This window comes from Ipomoea nil, unplaced genomic scaffold (genome assembly GCF_001879475.1).
Source record: "Ipomoea nil cultivar Tokyo-kokei standard unplaced genomic scaffold, Asagao_1.1 scaffold1407, whole genome shotgun sequence".
NCBI lineage: Eukaryota > Viridiplantae > Streptophyta > Magnoliopsida > Solanales > Convolvulaceae > Ipomoea > Ipomoea nil.
In genome coordinates this window covers 4,990,418-5,011,571 of record NW_017617835.1, presented here as the reverse complement: position 1 = coordinate 5,011,571, position 21,154 = coordinate 4,990,418, and the positions used below count along the sequence as shown (strand labels likewise).

The window sequence follows — 21,154 nt, the reverse complement described above, 5'->3', positions numbered from 1 at the left end:
AAGGTGTTAACAAGTACAATAATCATTAAACACGTTACACGTTATTTACTAACATGTTAATTTTGTTTATATATTTCTCATTATAGCAAATTCTCATAACTAAAACAAATCATATTAAAAATAGACAAAAAAAAAAACTCATTATAAACAAGTTACAAATTCAACCCATTATGCTAATAGTACTAAGTATTAGTAACCATAGTCATTTGAATTTGGGAAGAACAAGTGGATCATCATAGTCTCTATTCTCTAAACCAACGAACCAAACGCTATCTGTAATGTCTCAAATTGGGCCTCCGAATTATCTTATCCCTGGATTAGAAATTTAGAATGTACTCCAAGTCTCCAACCTTTCACGACACCCTTTTAATGCAGTTAAAAAATAAAAACAGCACAGACTTAACTCAATGATTCGGTATGCAATATTTGAGAGAAGAAACTAAAATTCGAACATGAACAAATTCCTTTTGCTTTGTCCGGTAATGGTAACATTAAATATTGTTTTCAAAAAAAAAAACCTTTTGGGAGAAGAAGAGGGTTGAAAAAAAAAAATTTCCCAAAAAGCCCAATCTTTTGTCCCTGATTTCAGCATAAATTACGCAATTACCATGAGCCTTCTCTCTCCGACCTTCAAATAATCAAATCCGCCCCGCTGTTCTCTCCTTCTCTCTCGTCAAAGCTTCAGACTCTCTCTCTCTCTATCGTCAAAGTTTCTTAACAATGCCGCGTTGGTGAAGCTATGCGTTTCTCTGTCATCTATCTTCTTCTGTCGTATACGTGTCAGAAGCTTTTCTAGGTTTCGATTTTTTTTGTTTGTTTGTTTGGTTTTGTTTTGGTTCCTAAAATTGTTGCGCGGTGGACTGAGGCTTTAGGAGGTTTATGCATATGCATGCGGAGAATGCGAAACGCCGGAGCTGATTTTCGGTACGAGTGTTAGGAGTGCCGGAGCTGGATTTCCGATCTGAGGATATTGAATTTGAATTTGCGAGGGTAAACGGCGTCGTTTGAGCCGTTACACGGTTTCGCGGGGGAATCTAGGGTTTTTTTAGTGGCCTTTGGCGTTTTGATGAGGATTGGAGGGTTTGCGGGTTGTGTATGCGATGAATAGAAGTTTCCGAGCTGAAGAGTCGTTGACGAAGCAGAGAATGGGGAGTCTAAGGAGCTCGATGATTAAAGAGAAGGATGAGGAGCTTGGATTGTTCCTTGAAATGCGGAGGCGGGAGAAGGAACGGAACGATCTTCTTCTTCTTCAGAACTCGGATGAGTTTGATGCTCCACTTGGTATGGAAGATGCTCAACCTTCATTTTTTTTTTTTTTTTTGAAAGGCAACCTTCATTTTTTTTTTAATAAATATGATTTATTATTAGATTATTATGTTTTGGGTCGGCAATGCATTACAGAGCATTAATGGTTGATTGCTTGGTGAATCTCCTGTTAGATTTTGTTTGGAAATAATATAAATTGGTTGATGTAACGGGACAAGTCATATTCATTAAAGTAATGCTCAGTTTAGATGGCCATTATTGCTGCATGATTCTTTTTGTCATCTTTCTAAAATTTCTTGCTTTTTGGTGAATGCTATTTCTAAAAAAAAAAAGAGGCATTCAGTGCTTGATTTTTGCTACTGGTTTTAATTTTTATTTTTTTATTTTTATAAATTTTGCAGGATCAAACACCGGTAGTTCTCCTGTTTTCAATATTCCATCAGCTATGCCTGCCCGAAAAACTGTTGCAGATGATTTCCTCAATTCAGAGAATGATAAGAATGACTATGACTGGTGATTGGTTACTTTTTTCCTCATTATTTGCCAAACATGTGTTCACTGTGATTACTTTTTGTTGGCTTACTTAAATATTTTGTGTTAAAATTAATGTCAAATGTCATTTGTTTCTTGATTAAGTTGAAATGTATATGTCACACCTCCTATACATTCCTTGTTCAATCTCCATTTTTTACTCTGTAAATGCAATTTTTTTTTTTTTTTTGGTTATGCAATTTAAGATAACAATGAATGTAAATTTATTTAATTATTCTGCTAATGAACATGCAAGAAAAGATTCTTTTCACAGCAACTGTATTCAGGAGTAGATCTCTCCATCACATGGCTTAAACATATTTCATGAACTGAAAAATGGAATGGCATTCAGTATTTCTCTTGATAATTGCATGTTGCACAGATAATTCTTTATTTGCTTCTAGGCTCATAGGCATTATGCAACTAATGTAATAGCACTTCTGGTTATTCTTAGGTGTTGTTTGTCTGTGTTTCAGGCTTTTGACACCTCCTGGTACTCCTCTTTTTCCTTCATTGGAAACTGAATCACAAAAAAGAGTAGCAAATAAGTTGGGGACTCCAAAAGCCCGCCCAACTGCACTGAAGTCTAGGGTAAGATGTTTCATGAATTAAACATTTCTTATATAAATTTCATGGCTGAAATATTTTGTTCTAGACTATGCATTTTTTTGTATTTTTATTTTATTAGGGCAGTGAATTGCTAAAAAGGTACATTGGGCCATTGGCTGTGACTAGTTTCTAGATGAGAACACCATTGATCCATAGGATAATATATGTTTAATAATTTTAACCTATGATATCTTAAAATCTTCATTCATATTGGAGAAATTCTTTGAATTGTTGGTTAAGGTCCTTAAGGATATCACTACTTTAGTAATTCTTGAATTTGATAAATCTGAGCAACTTCATTCATATTGGAGAACTTATTTCCAAGGAATGTATAGGATAGGATAGGATATTAAATCATAGTTGCGTATTCTATTGTCCCCACCATTGCTATATTTATTGTCTTTTGCATATGAGGAATCAGCTAATTTAAGAAGTTGAAATGCCCCATTCAGATCTTTCCTAATGATGGGTGTCCTCTGAAGCTGTTATATGCTCACGTCACGGGCAACGGGGCAAGGAAACATAAGGGAAAAAAGAACGAAGAATAATAGTTGGAGAAGGAAAAGAAGAAAACACTGGGTTTGTTTGAGACACAAAACTCCCTTAGACCCCTTTTTGGGATTGAATTTCTGCTTTTTCTTTATTCTAAATAATAAATAATACTCCCTTGTATAGGGTTGATTACAAAGATCCCTAAACTAAGAATGATTAATTATTTGGTCGTTTCCAAATAATTAAACTACCTAAACTAATTCAAAAACTAAGAGTAATAAGTTAAATAACTATTTAGTGGTCTCTAAATAACTATATAGTAGTTTCTTAATATCTAAAGTCTAAACTATGTAATGTAATAGTAATGAAATAAGACTTCTTCAGTATCAAAAGCACTAAAGTTTAATGGAAGTTGCCGGGACTCTTTTTAATTGGTTTGCTTGGGATTGTTTCCTCTCTTAAATTTGTTTGAGGAGCTACATACTGATTTCGTTCTATAATTCATTTTTGTGGATGTAGCTAGCCAATCCACCTGAGCCCACTGCCAGAAGTAATTTAATGTCCAGACAGCCAGCTTCATCTCCAGGAAATACTTCAAGTTCAGGTCTTCGCAGACCCTCATCTGCAGGTGGGTCCAGACCTTCAACTCCAACTGGTCGACCCACATTGAGCACATCCAGATCTACCTCAGTAGCTAAACCAACACCAAATACAGCATCCAAAGGAATGTCTACTGCAGGAGCATCTAAAGCAACACCAACCTTAACCGCATCTAGACCATCAAGGTCTGCAACACCTACTTCTCGTGCAACACTACCTTCAACCAAGTCCACAGTTCCTCCAAGATCCTCAACACCTAATTCCAGGTCTACTGCCAGATCCTCGACACCAACTACTAGGCCATCTATTCCTGGATCAAAGTCAACTTCCAGGGCATCGACTCCAACTCGTCGGCCAGTGGCATCAACTGCAATACATACATCTGCTCCTCCTGCCAGGTCTCCATCTTCCTCCATAACCAAGTCATCTAGTACTGCAGCAAGAAATCCTGCACCACCACGTGCCAGTTCGCCAACTGTTAAACCAAGACCCTGGAACCCTTCAGATATGCCTGGCTTCTCACTAGATGCTCCACCCAATTTGAGGACTTCGATATCTGACAGGCCACCTTCAGCAACCAGGGGCAGACCTGGAGCACCTATTGCCCGTTCTTCATCTATTGAGCCTGTTGGGAACGGAAGAGTTAGAAGACAATCATGTTCTCCATCAAGAGGACGTCCTCCTAACGGTGTTCTTCATAACAGTGGAAGCTCTGTTCCTGTCCCAGCTATGAGTCGGTTACATGCTAAAGCTAATGCCAATGTGAGCCCTGTTGTGATGGGAAATAAGATGGTTGAAAGAGTGATAAATATGCGGAAGCTTGCTCCTCCTAGGCTAGACAATAAAAGCTCACCCAATAGTAATTTATCTGCCAAGTCTTCCTCACCTGACAGCACAGGTTTTGGAAGAACACTGTCGAAGAAATCTTTGGATATGGCTATAAGGCATATGGTACGCATTTCCACCACTCTAAGCAACACTTAAATTACTCCAAAGGTTTCAAAGACAGTGATTTGCTCTAACACATTCCTATTCTTAATTATATTATTTCTCAAGTAAAAAAATTATTGAAGAGTTGGGATTTCATTTATATTGCATCCATCCTCTTCACAGCTAAGTATCCTTATTTAATTCTTTTTTATTACAGGATATAAGGCGAACCATCCCAGGAAACCTACGACCATTAATGACTAATATTCCAGCATCGTCTATGTACAGTGTGAGATCCGGGCCTAGTAGAAGCAGGACGGTGAGTGTTTCTGATTCACCCCTTGCAACAAGCAGTAATGCTAGTTCTGAAGTGAGTGTTAATAACAATGCTGTGTGCATTGATGGACATGGAGGTGAGTGCGAAATTAGCAGTGATAAAGGTGCTCGATCTCCTCCCAGTGTCCATAGTAGTAGGTAATTCTGTGTTTGCCACGCTGCAGAGTAGAGTAGTATTGCTAGTTTTGAAGCAAGACGAGCGCGAGTTGAACAACCATTGTTTTTCAGGAGAAGAAAACTTTAACCCCGATGTTCATCTCGCTTGACTATGTAAAGATGCATGAACTAGGTAGGTGTTGTAGTTAGAGCTTCTGTACGATTAGAAACCCGAGTATGGTGAATCCATTTTTATGCTATATTATTGTTCACGAAGGAAATTGAACAACTGTCTTGCTTTTACTTGGGGTGGTAGCTTTAGACTTTAGTAGTACATGAAATTGCAATTTGTGAGATCAAAGTTTATTACGTCTCGGAAAATGTATTTTGCCCCAACAGGTTTTACAACACAAAACAGCAACAGGCGAAATGCAGATAGCTTATAGCTTGTAGCTGATGGCCGGCCAATCAACTGCTTCATAGTCTTTTCAGAATTATTGTTGACCACAACTGAACCCAACGAAGGCTTCTAAGTTCTATCCCATGCCAATTTAAACCCTTGAATTGCCCAAACCTCAGCTTCCAATATATTTACTCTCATTTTCTACTCCAAACTTTTATTACTATACACAAAATTTTGATGTTAGATACTTGTATTAGGATTCATATGAAAAAAAAACTAACTTTATTAATGTTCGTCACATCAGGAAGTATGATTTGAGAGGAGTTTTAGTACATGTATTTTCAAATCTTACTCTCTCGAATTTACTCCCTGATGTGGTGGACTTTGATATGTTATTTTTTTCATGTGCGTCCCTGTTAAAGTGTTACATCAATATTTTAATATTTTAAATGTGAGAGTAAAAGTTGAAAGTAGAGAATGAGACTACATACAGTAAAAACTCCGAATTAAGGATTGAGTTAATACCCAAAATGGCCCATCGACTATGCCATAATTACCAATTTGGTCCTCAACTACCATTCTTACCAAATTAAGTCCTCAACTATGTAACTTTTACTCAATTAAATCCTCAACTATACAATTCTTACCCAATTTAGTCCTCAACTATACAATTCTTACCCAATTTAATCCTCTGTATTAATTTGACTGTTTGTTGACTGTCAAAAGTCGGGATAAAATTATAATTTTACAAGATTTCTCCTTCCTCTCCATTTAGCAGCGCCAAATCATGCAGCAATACACTCTGATCAGATTTCGATCGTCAAAAAATCGTTGGAAATTAAATTCATGGGCTATCCGATGCATAACCACTACTTCGATACTGACAGGTTTAGAACCCAACCGGAGCTTATTGCTACATGGTTTGGCGCTGCTAAATGAGGAGGAAGGAGAAAACTTGTAAAATTACAACTTTATTTCCACTTTTGACAGTCAACAAACAGTCAAATTGACAAAGGACTTAATTGGATAAAATTGTATAGTTGAGGACTTAATTGGGTAAGAATGATAGTCGAGGACCAAATTGGTAATTACGACATAGTCGAGGGACTATTTTGGGTATTAACTCTTAAGGATTCATCTCGAGATTTTTTACTTTTTTATTAACAAAAACAATAATAATAATAATAATAATTAATTTCCTTTTTTATTTTTTATAAAAGGACTATAATAAATTAACAAAAACAATGTGGCACGACTCCCATATGGGAGGTTGTGTGTTTGAAGTTCAGTGGAGGTGGTATTGATTCTTTGTGCTTCAGTAGTTTGAGAAAGTAGTTATGAACAAATACTACATTGTAGTAGCGTTATAACATTCAAAAAAAAAAAAAAAAACAAAAACAAAAACAATTAATACGTGTCTTCTCATTCTCAAGAATATCTGAATATGTACAGAAATTCGTACCAAAACTAGAAAACCAAAATAATTGTGGGAAGGAAAATAATAATCCAAATACGCTCCCTACGCGGACCATCGCTGTCTGTCATCTATCTTCTTGTTGATCTTTTTTTTTTATTTTTATTTTTTATTTTTTGGTTCTCTGGGAATTGCTGTGTCAGATTCCATTGAAGGGCCGTCATGGCGAGCCTGTGGCAAGCGGTGATGGGCTCCGGGCAGTCGTCGGCGTCGAGCGAGGACTACGACGGGGTGCAGTTCTGGTCGAGCCCTGAGCGGACCGGGTGGCTGACGAAGCAGGGCGAGTACATCAAGACGTGGCGGCGCCGCTGGTTTGTGCTCAAGCAAGGGAAGCTCTTCTGGTTCAAGGAGTCCAACGTCACCCGCGGATCGCGCCCCCGCGGCGTCATCCCCGTCGCCACTTGCCTCACAGTGAAGGGCGCCGAGGACGTGCTGAACAAGCAGTTCGCCTTCGAGCTCTCCACCCGCGCCGACACCATGTACTTCATCGCCGATTCCGAGAAGGAGAAGGAGGACTGGATCAATTCCATCGGACGATCCATAGTTCAGCACTCCAGGTCAGTTACTGATAACGAGATCCTCGATTACGATAGCCGCAAATAAATTCAATTTTTGTTTTTCAAAATCCTGTTTGTTTACCTAATCGCGCTTCTTCCTTCATCTTTGTTTATTTTATTTGGAGATTGGAATTGCTTCTCTTCTTTTGCTTCTATGTGTATTTATGATTTGCTATGGAAGTTGTAAGTATCGGATTGAAACATGAAATACTATTTGTGGTGAATGAAGTATACTTTACTGTTTGCCCCTGTTCAATTCAAGTTTTGCCTTCTGTAGATATTTCTTCAATTAGGACTATAATTGAAGAAATTTAACCATTGTAGAAGGTGAAAAGATATCACCTCCAATTATTCATATCTTCACTGTATAGCATCAGTGTTTCAGGTTCTTTTAGTGCCTTGCTAATTTGGATTGGATTGGATTGGATTAACTTCTGTAAAAGCTCAAACTTTAGGATCCTTTCTTGAGTTCGGTTGTAGTGTTACTTGTTGAACATCTCGATTAATTAGTGGGACATGAAGAAGTTTAGGATTTTGATCTGTGTTGGGACAAAAAACTTCAAACTCGCATGAAAAGCTGGGGTTCTTCTGGTGTGTTTACTAATGAATCCATAGCTCAATTCCAGTTTGAGATGTTTCTTCATCCTTGTGTTGCAAATTTACGGTGTCTTCCATGGATGCCATCGTCTATAAGCAATTCTTATTACCAAATTGTTGAGGATTGTATTTGTGATTGAGTCCATTGAATCTGGATCTGGAAGCACTGTATTGGATAATCATTGGGGAGCCCTTAAACCATTAAGGCACATCTCACAATTTATCTCATTTGCATGCCCCAGGACATGAATAGAGGGCATTCTCGGGATTAGGGTGCAATGGCCTGATTGAATTTTCTGTGTTGCTTGCCACTACTGTTTCTGAGCTTAATGGGTTAATCAGATTGTGGTCCTGGTAGCCTGGGAGGATTAACCTTTCCTGATAGTATGGAATCTTTATTAGAAATGACAATTTTGCCGTCCCACCTTACTCTTTGAGTTTATTGTACATTTTATACTTTATATTGCTAATTTGGTATTGACTGGAAATAAACAAAGGAGAGAAAAGAAGAGAGAGAAGGGAAAAAGAATAAGAAATTGTTGCAGGACACACAGCCAGCAAGAAAACAATATAAAAACTTATGTTGGTGTCTTGTTACAGTCAGTTCAATATAAAAACAGAGTTTGCTTTTCCTGGAGGGTTTTGTGTATTGCATAGCTAGATAGGAACTCCTGGGATGGGCATCCTATTGCCCAAGGATCGACATCGGTATCAAGCAATCTGGGGTTTCGTGTATTGTAGAGCATCTCCAATAGTTGTAGTTTTTGAGGATTTTTTTGCAGGTGTGACTAGGAAAGAGAAGATAGAGGGAGGGAAAATAAGGAAAAACAAAATTAAAAAGAAAAAAAAAAAGTAAATATCTGGGCGCGAGATTTGCGCCTCATGCGATTAAGCACGGCTTTTCTTCTTTCTTGGTGGGGCCCGAAAATTTGACAAAAACCAACTTTTTTCAGATGAGTTTTCACTTATTCTCATTTCTCGACATAAGCTTGGCTTTCTCAAAAACCTCATCAAAAACCATTGATGGAGATGCTCTTAAAGATTACTCTAATTCTGTGGGCCTACTTGCCTTTTTCATAGAGAGCCTTAGTGGAGAAGACTCGTGAGATGTACCTTAACGGGCTACAACTCTACAAGCTTGTACACTAGTGCTCACAACAAGGTCAAATCTATACATCTCTCCTATCCTATACTCTACCGTTGTTAGTGAAGTAGAACTCTTAATTTTGTTTGGATTGGAACCAATTGAGCTATGATGCTTCAGAAACTGTGTATTACCTTCACTATCCAAAGCACACTCTTATGTGCCAAACCAATGTTTTGAAATGATCATCCCTATTCCATAGAACTATTGCCTTTGGCAAGAAGTGATGGTTTCCTTGCTCCTAGAAATGATACTCTTGCCATAGAAGTACAAGGAAACCGACTTTCTTGATTGTTGTTTAAACATCATATTCTCTTTTGATGAATAAGGTTTGCATCTGAATAATTTTTGAACACAACCAAAAACATAATGAATACTGGCTCTCTAGGACTATAACCTGTTGCCATCTTAACGATTAACCCATTCACATCAGAGGATTAAAAAGCTAACTTTGATATAACAATTTAATAATTTATACGATGAAAACTTTATTATAATTTAGATAATATGTTACATTTTTGAATGCTATACGAATAAGTCGAAATCTAACCTATCGAAATTGACCCACACGAAAGTGTAAAAGATGAGGGTGCTTCCTTCCCTTTTTTTGGTTATTGAAGGGGAAACTCCTATCCAATCCCGGAGATTGGATTGTATATTCTCGAGATATCACTTTGTAACATCCTTAGGTAGCGAATAAACAACCTAAATTGTCACTTCCAATGAGGACATTGGTGGTGCCTTTTGCAGTTGTTTCCGCAGTGGATGGTATATATGAACCGCTGGTGGAGGCTGCGGTTTACGTTTTGTCTTTACAAAAGCGGACTCTGCCAAGTCAATGGCGCGACTGAGACCGGCGACTTTGTTTTCACACTCTTTCTGCTCACTGTCGGGATTGCTGTCAGCTACTATGCCAGCGCCGGATTGGAGATGGGCGATCCATTCCTTACGCCTGCTGGACAATGTATCGTTCATGCCATCGTTGAGGAAGACGATGGTTCTGAGAGCCAAAGCAATGTCCATATCTCCGACAAATGAAATGCCTCCAAATCCACCGCTATAAGGTCCCCGTCTTGTTGCTTCTAGTTGATCGATCAGTTCCATGGCTTTCACCTGTATCAATTGGTATAGGAAAATGAATCTCTAAGCGTCTTAACAATGAAGAGAAATGCATAAGTCTGGAAAAGGGAAAGAGAGGGGAAGTTGAAACCTTTGGTGCTCCGCTAACTGTCCCAACAGGCAATGCAGCGCGTAGTGCATCCCAGCAAGTCAAATGATCAAGCAGCTCCCCAGTAACCTGCATAAAATTTTCCCACATATTAAGTAAAATACGAAATTCTGTATGTATAATAACTCTATAAGCTTCTTTATGATTAGGGATGAACTTGTGCTTACTGTTGAGCTGATGTGCATTACGTGAGAATATCGCTCGATATTCATGAGCCTTTCAACATTAACCGAACCAGATTTTGACACCTACATGAATTGCAGCAAAGTTAGTCTTCTAGTATAAACAAATGCTCAGTTTTATGTCTTCACAATTTTACTATTCAGTTATGCACCCACTAAAAGAGAAAGCCATAAAGAAATCTTCATCTCTTTATAATGGAAATGGAAGCAAACCTTTCCAACATCATTTCGCCCTAGATCAACAAGCATGGTGTGCTCTGCGCGTTCTTTTTCATCATTTAGCAGTAGCATTTCCAACATTACATCCTCCTCAGGAGTCTTCCCTCTTTTAGCTGTTCCAGCTAGTGGCCGATTGACAACTCTATTCTGTTAAAAACAGTAAATTTTGGCCATTAAGTTTTGATGATGGTTCCAATAAGAGGAGATTGAACACTTAGAATCGGTATAAATTAATCTAACCTTCTTTACACGGGTTAGAATTTCGGGGCTTGAAGCAACCAAAATGCACCCTCTAGCCTGATAAAATAGGAGAGTATAAATTAACATGTTCATATCAAGTATTAAGATAAGAAAAAAGTTAGTGTATCAGGGAAAAGAAAAAACAAACCTGCATGTAGGTCATGTATGGGCTTGGATTCACAATTCTTAATGCCCTATACACCTCAAATGGGTCAGCAGTTGTTCTTCTTTCAAAGCGTTGACTGAGAACAATTTGAAAAATGTCCCCAGCAAGAATATGCTCCTTAGCCTTAAGAACAGCGTTCTTGTACTCCCCACTTGTCATGTTACCTTTGGCTAGTGAAGGTCCAAATTCACGAGTGTTGAAATCCACAGAAGCCGAAGAGAGTCTTGGGCTGAAAAAGTGAACAACAAACAGAGAAGTGGTATAGTAAGTGATCTTTCCTAACAAATAAATTAGAAAAACCTTACATAACAGACAAATACTTACGGATCAACATCTTGTACTTTGGACACTAGTGCTTCTAGTTGTTTCTTTCCCTCACGGTAAGCCTTTGAGGCAGATGAGTAACTATCCAACCTTACCCAATGAATAATGAACGCTTTCTACAATTTCACCATTATATAAATTAAATCAGAGCCAGTATCTTAAAAGAGAAAATGACCATGATGATAAACTTTTCATATAAATGATTAGAAAATAGTCAAAATACTTTATACTTGTATACCTTATCCACATGGTCAAACACAATCACATTATCATAAAGTCCCAAGTGAATGTCTGGAAGGTTCCTGTCATCTTGGGGTGCACTTGCAAATGGCAACTTCTTCTTTTCCACATACCGAACTGTGTCATATGAAAAGTAACCAACCCATCCACCTGTTTATTGTCAAAATATGTCAGTAATTTCATATTTATGATGCAAGCATAAGTTGTATACATTATCCTCCAATCAGCTTCATATAAATTCTTCAGAAATTTTACACTCCCTTGAACTCTCAAATTCTACTTCCTCATCCAATTTTTTTATATAGACATTTTTTAAAATAAAAAACCCACAGGGTAAAGATAATTTACATTATATTGTTGGCCTGGCTACATCAGAAAGTAAAAGTGAGGGAGTAGAGATGAGGAGTCAATGTAATAGATATAGTAATTCTAGAATGCATCTTATAGAATTGCTTCTCAAACACTGTATGTTAACAGTTAATAAACATTTCACATGCAACCAGTGATGTTGAACCTTCTGTACAGGCTGTTCTACATTGACCAACTACCATAGAGAACAACTTTTTGTGAGCCTTAAATGATTCTAATTTCTATAGCAACAAAGACTTAAGATACCATCATTAAATGAACATATAGAAAAGCTGCAAATGTTAGATAAGTTATTTATGTTGAACTTCCAAGTAAAAGCTGGATGAGTACTACAGCAACTGATTCAACAGCCACACATTGTATGGCCATTTTGGTAGTTGGCCAACTAATTCACTGTGCATTTAGTTTGAGAAAAGGCTGGTTTCCAGAGGGGAGACCAGTACAGCTCATTAAGAGGTGCAATTCCCCCGGAGATGAATAAAGTAGAAATTGAAAATCTTACCGCAAAAAGCATCAGGAAGGTCAGCAGTCAGTTGTGGCTTCCATTCTTCAGAAATACTCCTTGCGACTGTCATCGGGTCTTCCACGACCTTCTCTGTTAATTTCCCGGAGTCATGATCCAAGATGGTCACCTTATTCTCTTTTGCGAGTATTTCCATTGTCGGTTGAGCACCCACCACGCTGTAGCGTCCCTATACAAAACAAAAATCCAATGCTAGCTAAGCAAACTGCCGGCGGAAAGTCCGATAACTGAGAAGCTACATTGACAATCAATCGGTTATTATGTTCATCGCTGAACTGGCAAATGTATGTCTTACCACAGTAGAGCTTCGAGAGCCAGGCTCAACAGACTCAAAGAGGAAGCTCGGAGTTTCACGGTCGTCTTCATCGACCAAACAGCGGTAAGCAAGCACCGGAGTCAAATGATCGGAGAAAATACACTTGTGCAGCGGAATCAAATTTGAGGTTTTCGATGCTTCAATGAACTTCGCCTCTTCCTTATCTGAAAATGTAAACCGATCGAAAATACAAATTAATACGATCATCTCCACTTCCGAGACGACGACTATGCTGAAATTCAACCTTGCATTCCGTGAAAAACTTAAAATAATAATAAAATTCAAACCGAAATATTAAATCCGTTCATTTTTATATTATATTAATTTCTCGCATTCAAGCCATAATTCACGGGAAAAACAAAAATTAACGTCGTCTTTCTCATCGCAAACCGCATTTTAGTATGTTACTACAGTTTCCGGCACCGTAAAAATTCCTTTAGATACAAAAGAAGCAGATTAAGTTACTGATCGAGCGAGAGAGAGACCTAGAGACGGAGGAGAATATGGGGAGCGTGTAACCGGAATTTGAAGTGAGCTGCTGCATTTGAGTTGGAGCGTACGGACACGAAGTGAGGGAGCATAGCCGGAGCTCCTCCGGCTAACAATGGAGGTGATCGGGAGTTCCGATATGAGGTGGCTCGGCGGTAGTAACCGCTGGCAGTTAGCGATGGCTTGCATTTTCGGGAGGTTATTGACAGCTAAGCGCTCTTTATGAGTGTGAGAGAGAGAGGGAGAGATGAAATATTGTTGGTACTTGGTAGTTGAGAGATGCATTTGGCTCGTCAAACGAAACGGGTATTTATAGACGGATTTGTCGCAGAAGATATGTTTTTTTTTTTTTTTTTTTTTTTAAATGAAAAAATTCCGAAATTATGAATTTCAACTACTATCTGCTACTTACCTTCCATTTATATCGAAAATGCTAAGAACCTCTTTCAAATAATTGAGATAATTATAATATTTGATTGTAGATTTCAGGTTCAATGGATAGTATTCACTTATTACTTGTTAGAATAGAATAGTAGAGTATTTAGGGGGTGTTTGGTTCACGTGTAATTACCTTAGAAAATGTTAGAATAATTTTATCAAAGTTTTTTTAGAGATGTTTTACTTATACAAAAACTGATGCTTAGATTTTTTTCTGATTGAAGAGTGAGTTTTTTGATAAATTTTTTACATCTGTAAGTGATAGTTTTTGGAGAAAAAAAAAAAGGTAAGTGGTGCGCATAAGCGAATGCTTACAACATGCCTGTTGGGCACTTTAGAGTGGTTGTCGGCTGGCAACGACTCTGAATGTATGCTTTGTTTTATTTTGTTTTGTTTTGTTTTTGTTTTTTTTTTTTTTAAAAAAAAATTTATGGCTGCGCATAATGCATTTCAACTACCAACTTATTATTATTATTATTATTATTATTATTATTATTATTATTATTATTATTATTATTATTATTATTATTTTCATTTATTTTTTTATACATTTTTTCCTTATTAATTTTTTTTAAAAAAAATTTATCCAATGTAATTTTTTAATGTAGTGTATAATGTATAATTCTAATAACATATTGTTTTAATTTTAATTTTATAATTATCAATTAAATTAATGTTGACATGTTTAATTTAATATGAATGATTATAATTATAATTATAATTTTTAGATTGATATTAAATAAATAAATAATTAATTAAAATATGTTAATCCAAAGGGGTAACTCAAGTGACAAATGAGCTTATTTGTGGAGACGATCTTAAAAATAACTCAGGTTTAATTTTTACAAGTGACAATTCTCCTTGAACCAACTCTCATACCTTCGGGAGTGACTTTCTCCTTCGAAACAACAATTAGATGCTTACTTTCTTCTCTAATTCAATTAGATGTGCTAAAATAAATATATTTAATATGGAGTAACAAATAACCTTTACTGCTCTTTTGCAAAGTCAGAAATCAGAATAATGTAACAACTAACTTGGTAATAGTGACTAATAAGAATAGCACGTTTAATACATGCGTGGCCGGAAGAAAACATCATCGTAGTGTACCAGACAATTGCTGTGTCCTTTTCATCCAACCTTTCTTGCCCGGACGAATCAAATTTCTCTGTTTTACAATATGTACTCCCGTGGTGTCACGTAACATCTAAATATATTGATGAGTAAGTAAAATTTAAACACTCTTATTCAATTAAAATGCACGCGGAGTTGACCACTTGTATCAAAATATAATGATCTTTTTCAAGTCAATAATTTAAAACACTAGGCAAAGATAGAAGACATGTGTTGTTGTGTTGAATGGCGGTCAAACTTTAGAATAGAGAGATAAGAGATCATGATGTTAAGAAAGAGGCAATCAATAGCTAATTTGCGGTCTAAGCGGCCTAGTTGAACGCTAGGAGACTTAGGCGGCACTTAGGCCAAGTGACTTAAGCGGCCGCTTAGCCAATCGATCGCCTAAACCACCGATTATGCTGATACGCTAGGCGATTAACTTGTCTAAGTACCTAGGAGTCGATTAGACGAGATTTTTGCAACACAGGCTATAATAACCATAGAATCATATCTCGCATCTTGCTTCTATAATTTCTACGTGCAAGGTGCTTCATTCTTTTTATTATTATTTTTTTTTTCTCAAATCCACTAATCCATCAACATTATTTATTTATTTGTTTTTGTTTTTGTTTTGTTTTTGTTTTTGTTTTCGTTTTTGTTTTTGTTTTGTTTTGTTTTGTTTTTTGTTTTTTTTGTGCCTTACGCTAAAATTATTCGTACTATAATGTTATCTTATTGCATGTGTTGAATGAGAAATGCAGTCTTTAAGAAAACAATTATAATGTGCGGAGGAATCATTATATATTGTACGTTTGATGAGGTGCCTTTTTGTACCATGTCATTTCCATATGCAATTCAAGTGGCTAGCTAAGTAATATAGCTAATATTTATGTTCTCTATTTAAAAATTAAAAAAAAAACATTTGAAATACACACTTATTATATATTTGTACTTTTAATTTCTATCATGTAGTGTGATGACATCTCAATTTCTCTTCCAAATAGGTGGTCATAGGTTCTAACCTCGGGTTTAAATTTTTGGAATGAAAATGATTGAAAAAGTATAAACCATGTTCTACCTTGTAAAGAATCATCAGTGTTCTCATTTTCTTTTTTCTTTTTCTTTTCCATGTTCTTCTAACATGGTCAAATTAGTAAGATTCTTAACCACCAATGTTTGTCACGAATTTTACAACGATTTACTATATATTCAAGTTGCAAAATCTTTGTTTATATGGTATCTCTATATCATAATAATTACAAGAATAATTAATTCAGGCGCCGACTTTTTAACATAGCGCATATATACAATAGTCAATCTTTTGACCCTGCAATTATATTAAAATTTTATTTATTATTTTTTCTGAACTATTGGGTTAATTTAGATATATTTAGAGATAAGAATCGTACCTGAGCCACAAACGTAAAGTGTAGCTCTCATATGTGATGGATTATAACACCAAGAAACGCCATTGGCCAATGGGTGGCCTTATGGGACAAAAAAAGGTTTGGTGTTTCCTTCTAATCCTTAAACATTTAAACGCATGAAAGTGTGAAACATTGTAATATTAGCTTTAGTAACACGTTTTTAGTTATAACTAACATGGTTGGCGCACCTCGTCCCTTAAGCATGAAGTTGAGGGTTCGATCTTCAACCATATAAATGGGTCAAACCATTTTGACCAGTCTCCTACCACTTAGTGTGCTGACCATTGGGACGAAGAATTAGTCTTCTGGTTATCGGTGGAAGGAATACCTTTGGACAACAAAAAAAAAAAATTGACTTTAGTAACACGTTTTTAGTTATATATGGCTTTTAGAAAAACGAAGGAACAAAATTGTTCGTACAATAATCTTACCTCAAATCATTCAACATAAAACCCAATGCAGGGATACTTTTGGACCTAAAAAAAATGACTTTAATAACACGTTTTTAGTTATGGGTTTTAGAAAAGCAAAGGAACAAAATTGTTCGTACAATAATCTTACCTCAAATCATTCAACATAAAACCAAAAGTGTGGGGGTACGGTGCATTATTGTTTGGATTGAGATTTGAGATAGTTTTAAAATGGGCGGCCAAAGGGGAGTGTTAAACATATAATATAATATATAAACATAAATGTGCAGTTCAACTATCAAATTAAATTTTTAGTTGAGAGAGAAAAACATATATTTTAATATGGTATTGAAGTCAACCTCATTATAAAGGTCACGAGTACGAGTAACTAGCATGCACACGTGAGGGAGCGTGTTATCGTGATGAGCATATATATAATATTTAAATATAAATATGTAGTTTAACTATCAGTTTAGACTTTTAGTTAAAATAGATCACATCTTTTAATTAGTGGGTGGAGCATAATTCTTGTGCAAAAATGTCAGGAGTTCGCGATACTTGCCAACTCACTCTTGGTCAAGCTCGTAGTCCAACTATTAGTTTATACTTTTAATTGAAACAGAATACATCTTTAAATTAGTAAGTGGAACATAATTTTTGATTACCTCTTTTGGGTGGGATAGCTGGCCTGAAGATTTAAGGCTGCTCCATTCCCAAAGTCAAGAATCGAACCCTTGACCTTTGGTTAAGAATGGATGAGTCATTTCCATTCAACAACTACACCCTCTAAGTTTGTTAATATCATTTTGGTCGAGTCTTGCCAATACTATCTATCTTGCAGTCTATTATATAGGTACACTTTTACACAGTAACTGTGAATCTTTTCGCCACAAAAAATAAATAAATAAAACGTGAGGAATATAGTGTATCGTGTATATGTATACTTCAACTTTAATGTCTATTATATCCTATATCACTTCTCAATGTTAGTTTATAAATCTATTTCGATTTTCTTTTTGATGGCGATTTTTAACCACCGAAATAGGTCGAGAGAAAGCAACCTCGATCTTGATCTGATCTAACGAGGACTGCAATTTATATTATTTATATACAAGTTGATGGTTCCGTTGGAATGGGGTTGACCATAAACTGGGTTGAAAGTAATAGCATTATTATTGTTCGAGGCGTTAATCCTAAAGTGTATGCGTACAAAACCTGAAATACTGGCTAAAATGACGTCCCAAATAATAAATAGATAATAACAACTATAGCCACAAAGAACGGGTTAGGAAATACTAAGGACAATAGTGTAGCTAATGGGAATCAACTCTTAGTGAATGGGTTGAAACAATAGACAAGAAACCACTAGACCAAGGCGCTTGTATTGATCAAACCGTGATGTCTTAAAGGAGGTAGGACACCCCCTTTTATAGTGTTCAAGAGTTCCCCATGTCTTGCCAAGTGGACGGAGATGCTTCACCCTTCATGACCACCACCCACGTGTCCATGTCATCCCTACATTTGCATCATAACGTCTTCACCACCCTAACCACGCGCATGTACACCTTCAATACTGCGCCCCCGGTCCCCTTTGGTGGGGCGTCATCGCCACACCATGGGGCGCACCAGGGACGCTGGGGGCTCCATGGTCGGACGGCGTCGGCCAATCACCGGCCGGTCATGGCAAGTTTCTAAATCTGTCAGCCCAAGAAAGTCATAACAAATATAAGTAGTAATGCCTTAGTATATAAGAGATTGAGTGATTTGGTGGGTTGGGATGCATGTGGTATGCTGGAGGTCTTGGGTTTAATCCTTGTTAGCAACATTTTTACTCTATGCCATGGTGTGGTGCACTACTGCCTTCACCTGGTCCACCAACGGTTTTGCCACGACGAACTCCTCTCTCATCTTTTGTGCATTTTTGGGCCACTATGCATTCCTAGCCCAACAAGACTTGGGTCAACCTCCTGCTTTTAGCATCCCCACTTAGGTCAAGACTTTCACAATCAAATAAGTCCCCCGGGGTCCCATGTCCTCATCACAAGTATAAAAGTAATTGAAAATAAAACACATTAAAAAGTCAAGTTCCATCGGTTTCAACTTTAACTTACTAACTAGCAAAATTTGTAATAAAAGAATAAGATAATTATCTAAAAGACTTATTATATCCTTCTCCCAAGACTTATTATATCCTAAGTTTACTTTTGGGTGCTAAAAGACTTGTATATTGTGCATAAAATGTTATACATTGCACATTTTATGAGCAAAATTGTCCACACTCACTCAATAATCATCTTGATTGGCGTGAGTGGCCGTACACTTTCATATTCCTTAAAAGAGATCGAGAGTTCAAAAGCCCATTTTGTATAAAAAAATCAATATGGTTAGCACTTTGTCATTAATTGAGTTTGTCTATTAAGGGACCCCTTGATCTGGATGGGTGTCTACACACCCTTCAATTTTCATGACTACAAGACAATGGTGAGAGCAACAACTTGCATTTTTTTTTTTCTTTCATTCAATCAATCAACAATTAGATTATGAAGATATCTCTTTCTATATATAGAGATATTTAGTATTTTTCAACCATGGGGAAGAATGAAAGTATTACTCTTTCTATATATAAAGATATTTAGTATTTTTCATTAATTAGCAATAATGCATTAATGTAACCCAACAGGGTAGCTCAAGTAAATGAGCTCTCTTTGTGGGGGAGAATTTCGGGATGAGAATTTCGGGATAATTCGGGTTCGATTCGTACAAGTGACGATCCCCTTTAGGCCAGCTTCTGTGCCTCCCGGAGCAAATCGGGTTAACCTGGACCGTTAAACGGACATAGAAAGACCCGGACCACAATGTATGGTTAACACCAAAAAAAATAATGCATTAATGTTATTGGGTATTGTTTCCCTTCTATAAATATATAGGGCATTCTTGATTTTAAAGACTAATAATGCATGGAAATTAACCAGACACACGCAAGCATTTATGGTGCAGGCAGAAACTGTTGCAGAATTAATTAATATCCAATACGTATAGTTCGAGGAAACCAGTTCCGGCAACTCTAACCGAGTTAATCCATAGTTAATTTGATAATTATTAAGATTCTAATAAGTCACAAAAGAGAACTCAATCATTCTTCTAAAGGTTGAACCCCAACCCTAAGGGCCCCCCACACCTCGGCCCGACAAAGAGAACTCAATCATGCACATACAACATGTACATTTACCTCAAATGTTTGTTCAACTTTAACCCAATAAGATACAAAGTTTCTTTTTCTCTTTAGTTTGAGTTTCACTTAAAAATCACCATATCTCTATAACCCGATTGCGTCTATAAACGAGGCTATTTTTTTGGGGGTGTAGCCTAGGATTTTTACCGTACCTCTATTGAGTGGGACAACTGGCCTAAAAATTTAAGGTTGCTCTATATCTAAAGTCAAGATTGAACCCTTGACCTTTGGTTAAGGATGAAGGAGTCACTTCCACTCAACTATACCTTCCAAGTTATAAACGAGGCTACTAATACAACTATAACTATTAGATGGAAGTCTGGAGAATCAAGTCCAACATTTTGCCATCAACCCTAGCTATTATACAAGTATTAAGAAAATATAGTTATGTATTCACTACTAGTTATAATTTTTGAAGTAATGATAAATGTTTGATCTAATAATTGGTATTGAAGCAGGTCACACGAAGAAAAACATTCATGCAAATATAAGAGGAAACATTCACGTAAATATAAGAAAATATAGTTACGGTGTCCAATTAATATTGGAGCAGGTCACACAAGTTTCATACATTGATATATTTATTTATAGAGAAGCATTTTTTTAGGGGCAAGGACAATCACAAGTGCCCTCCACGTGAATGTCTTTGCATCGATCACTGTCACTGATTGCTACCTGTGTTTGAATTTGAAGATAAAAGTGTGAAGGTCGTGACGTGGACGACATAAATGAATGATTTAATGTTATGTGTTGTAAAAGTGATATATGTTCCTCGTGAAATTCCCCTTCAGCATTATACCTTATTCCAACTTTGTTAGTTTCATGATTAAATATATATATATATATATATATATATATATATATATATATATATATATATATATATATATATATTGGAATTAATGAGCCCAGCTGAGTTAGCTAGCTAGCTAGCAATGACTGACTGCCAGATATCGTTTTGGTGGGAGTTGGCAGTTGATTAACTGTAAATGACAATACAGTTTAAGAATTAAATGATGAAATGCAATCTGATCTGTTTCTCCGGCGGCCGCCAGAGGTTCTTTTAAAACTGGTGGATTAGGAAGAACAGACAACCTTGCTAACATATTATGTGTATGTAATTAACATATTATGTGTTAAATAGTTAAGTATACGTACAAAATATATCAATTGCAAACATATATTTTTGGACCAAAGTTC

General features: G+C 36.5%; 3 protein-coding genes across 3 annotated transcripts; 2 read left to right on the top strand and 1 right to left on the bottom strand.

Annotated features, from left to right (window-relative positions):
- The first annotated feature begins 641 nt into the window (after positions 1 to 641).
- On the top strand, positions 642 to 5,163 carry LOC109186860 (mucin-5AC-like). The gene is made up of 5 exons (XM_019337030.1): positions 642 to 1,281; positions 1,668 to 1,779; positions 2,274 to 2,388; positions 3,418 to 4,449; positions 4,646 to 5,163. The coding sequence occupies exons 1-5, from the start codon at positions 1,101 to 1,103 to the stop codon at positions 4,904 to 4,906; spliced, it is 1,701 nt and encodes a 566-aa protein (XP_019192575.1). The 5' UTR covers positions 642 to 1,100; the 3' UTR covers positions 4,907 to 5,163.
- A 1,611-nt stretch (positions 5,164 to 6,774) lies between these two features.
- Positions 6,775 to 7,550, top strand: LOC109186667 (pleckstrin homology domain-containing protein 1-like). The gene is made up of 2 exons (XM_019336755.1): positions 6,775 to 6,817; positions 6,860 to 7,550. The coding sequence occupies exon 2, from the start codon at positions 6,900 to 6,902 to the stop codon at positions 7,338 to 7,340; it is 441 nt and encodes a 146-aa protein (XP_019192300.1). The 5' UTR covers positions 6,775 to 6,817; positions 6,860 to 6,899; the 3' UTR covers positions 7,341 to 7,550.
- A 1,942-nt stretch (positions 7,551 to 9,492) lies between these two features.
- LOC109186666 (anthranilate synthase alpha subunit 1, chloroplastic-like) lies at positions 9,493 to 13,633 on the bottom strand. The gene is made up of 11 exons (XM_019336754.1): positions 13,328 to 13,633; positions 12,822 to 13,006; positions 12,506 to 12,695; positions 11,633 to 11,784; positions 11,395 to 11,510; positions 11,053 to 11,299; positions 10,905 to 10,961; positions 10,659 to 10,811; positions 10,431 to 10,511; positions 10,246 to 10,332; positions 9,493 to 10,148 (listed from the first exon to the last, which is right to left on the bottom strand). Exons 1-11 carry the CDS (start codon positions 13,614 to 13,616, stop codon positions 9,741 to 9,743), a joined length of 1,965 nt encoding a protein of 654 aa, XP_019192299.1. The 5' UTR covers positions 13,617 to 13,633; the 3' UTR covers positions 9,493 to 9,740.
- Between the last annotated feature and the right edge of the window lie 7,521 nt (positions 13,634 to 21,154).

Excerpts from the sequence above, each read along its gene's own strand:
- LOC109186667 (XM_019336755.1), top strand. The coding sequence starts at position 6,900 with ATGGCGAGCCTGTGGCAAGCGGTGATGGGCTCCGGGCAGTCGTCGGCG.
- LOC109186860 (XM_019337030.1), top strand. The coding sequence starts at position 1,101 with ATGAATAGAAGTTTCCGAGCTGAAGAGTCGTTGACGAAGCAGAGAATG. Across the intron at positions 1,282-1,667 it reads TGAGTTTGATGCTCCACTTG|GATCAAACACCGGTAGTTCT; the intron begins GTATGGAAGATG and ends TAAATTTTGCAG. Across the intron at positions 2,389-3,417 it reads CAACTGCACTGAAGTCTAGG|CTAGCCAATCCACCTGAGCC; the intron begins GTAAGATGTTTC and ends TTGTGGATGTAG.
- LOC109186666 (XM_019336754.1), bottom strand. The coding sequence starts at position 13,616 with ATGCATCTCTCAACTACCAAGTACCAACAATATTTCATCTCTCCCTCT. Across the intron at positions 11,785-12,505 it reads CCTTCCTGATGCTTTTTGCG|GTGGATGGGTTGGTTACTTT; the intron begins GTAAGATTTTCA and ends GACAATAAACAG. Across the intron at positions 10,333-10,430 it reads TAATGCACATCAGCTCAACA|GTTACTGGGGAGCTGCTTGA; the intron begins GTAAGCACAAGT and ends AATTTTATGCAG.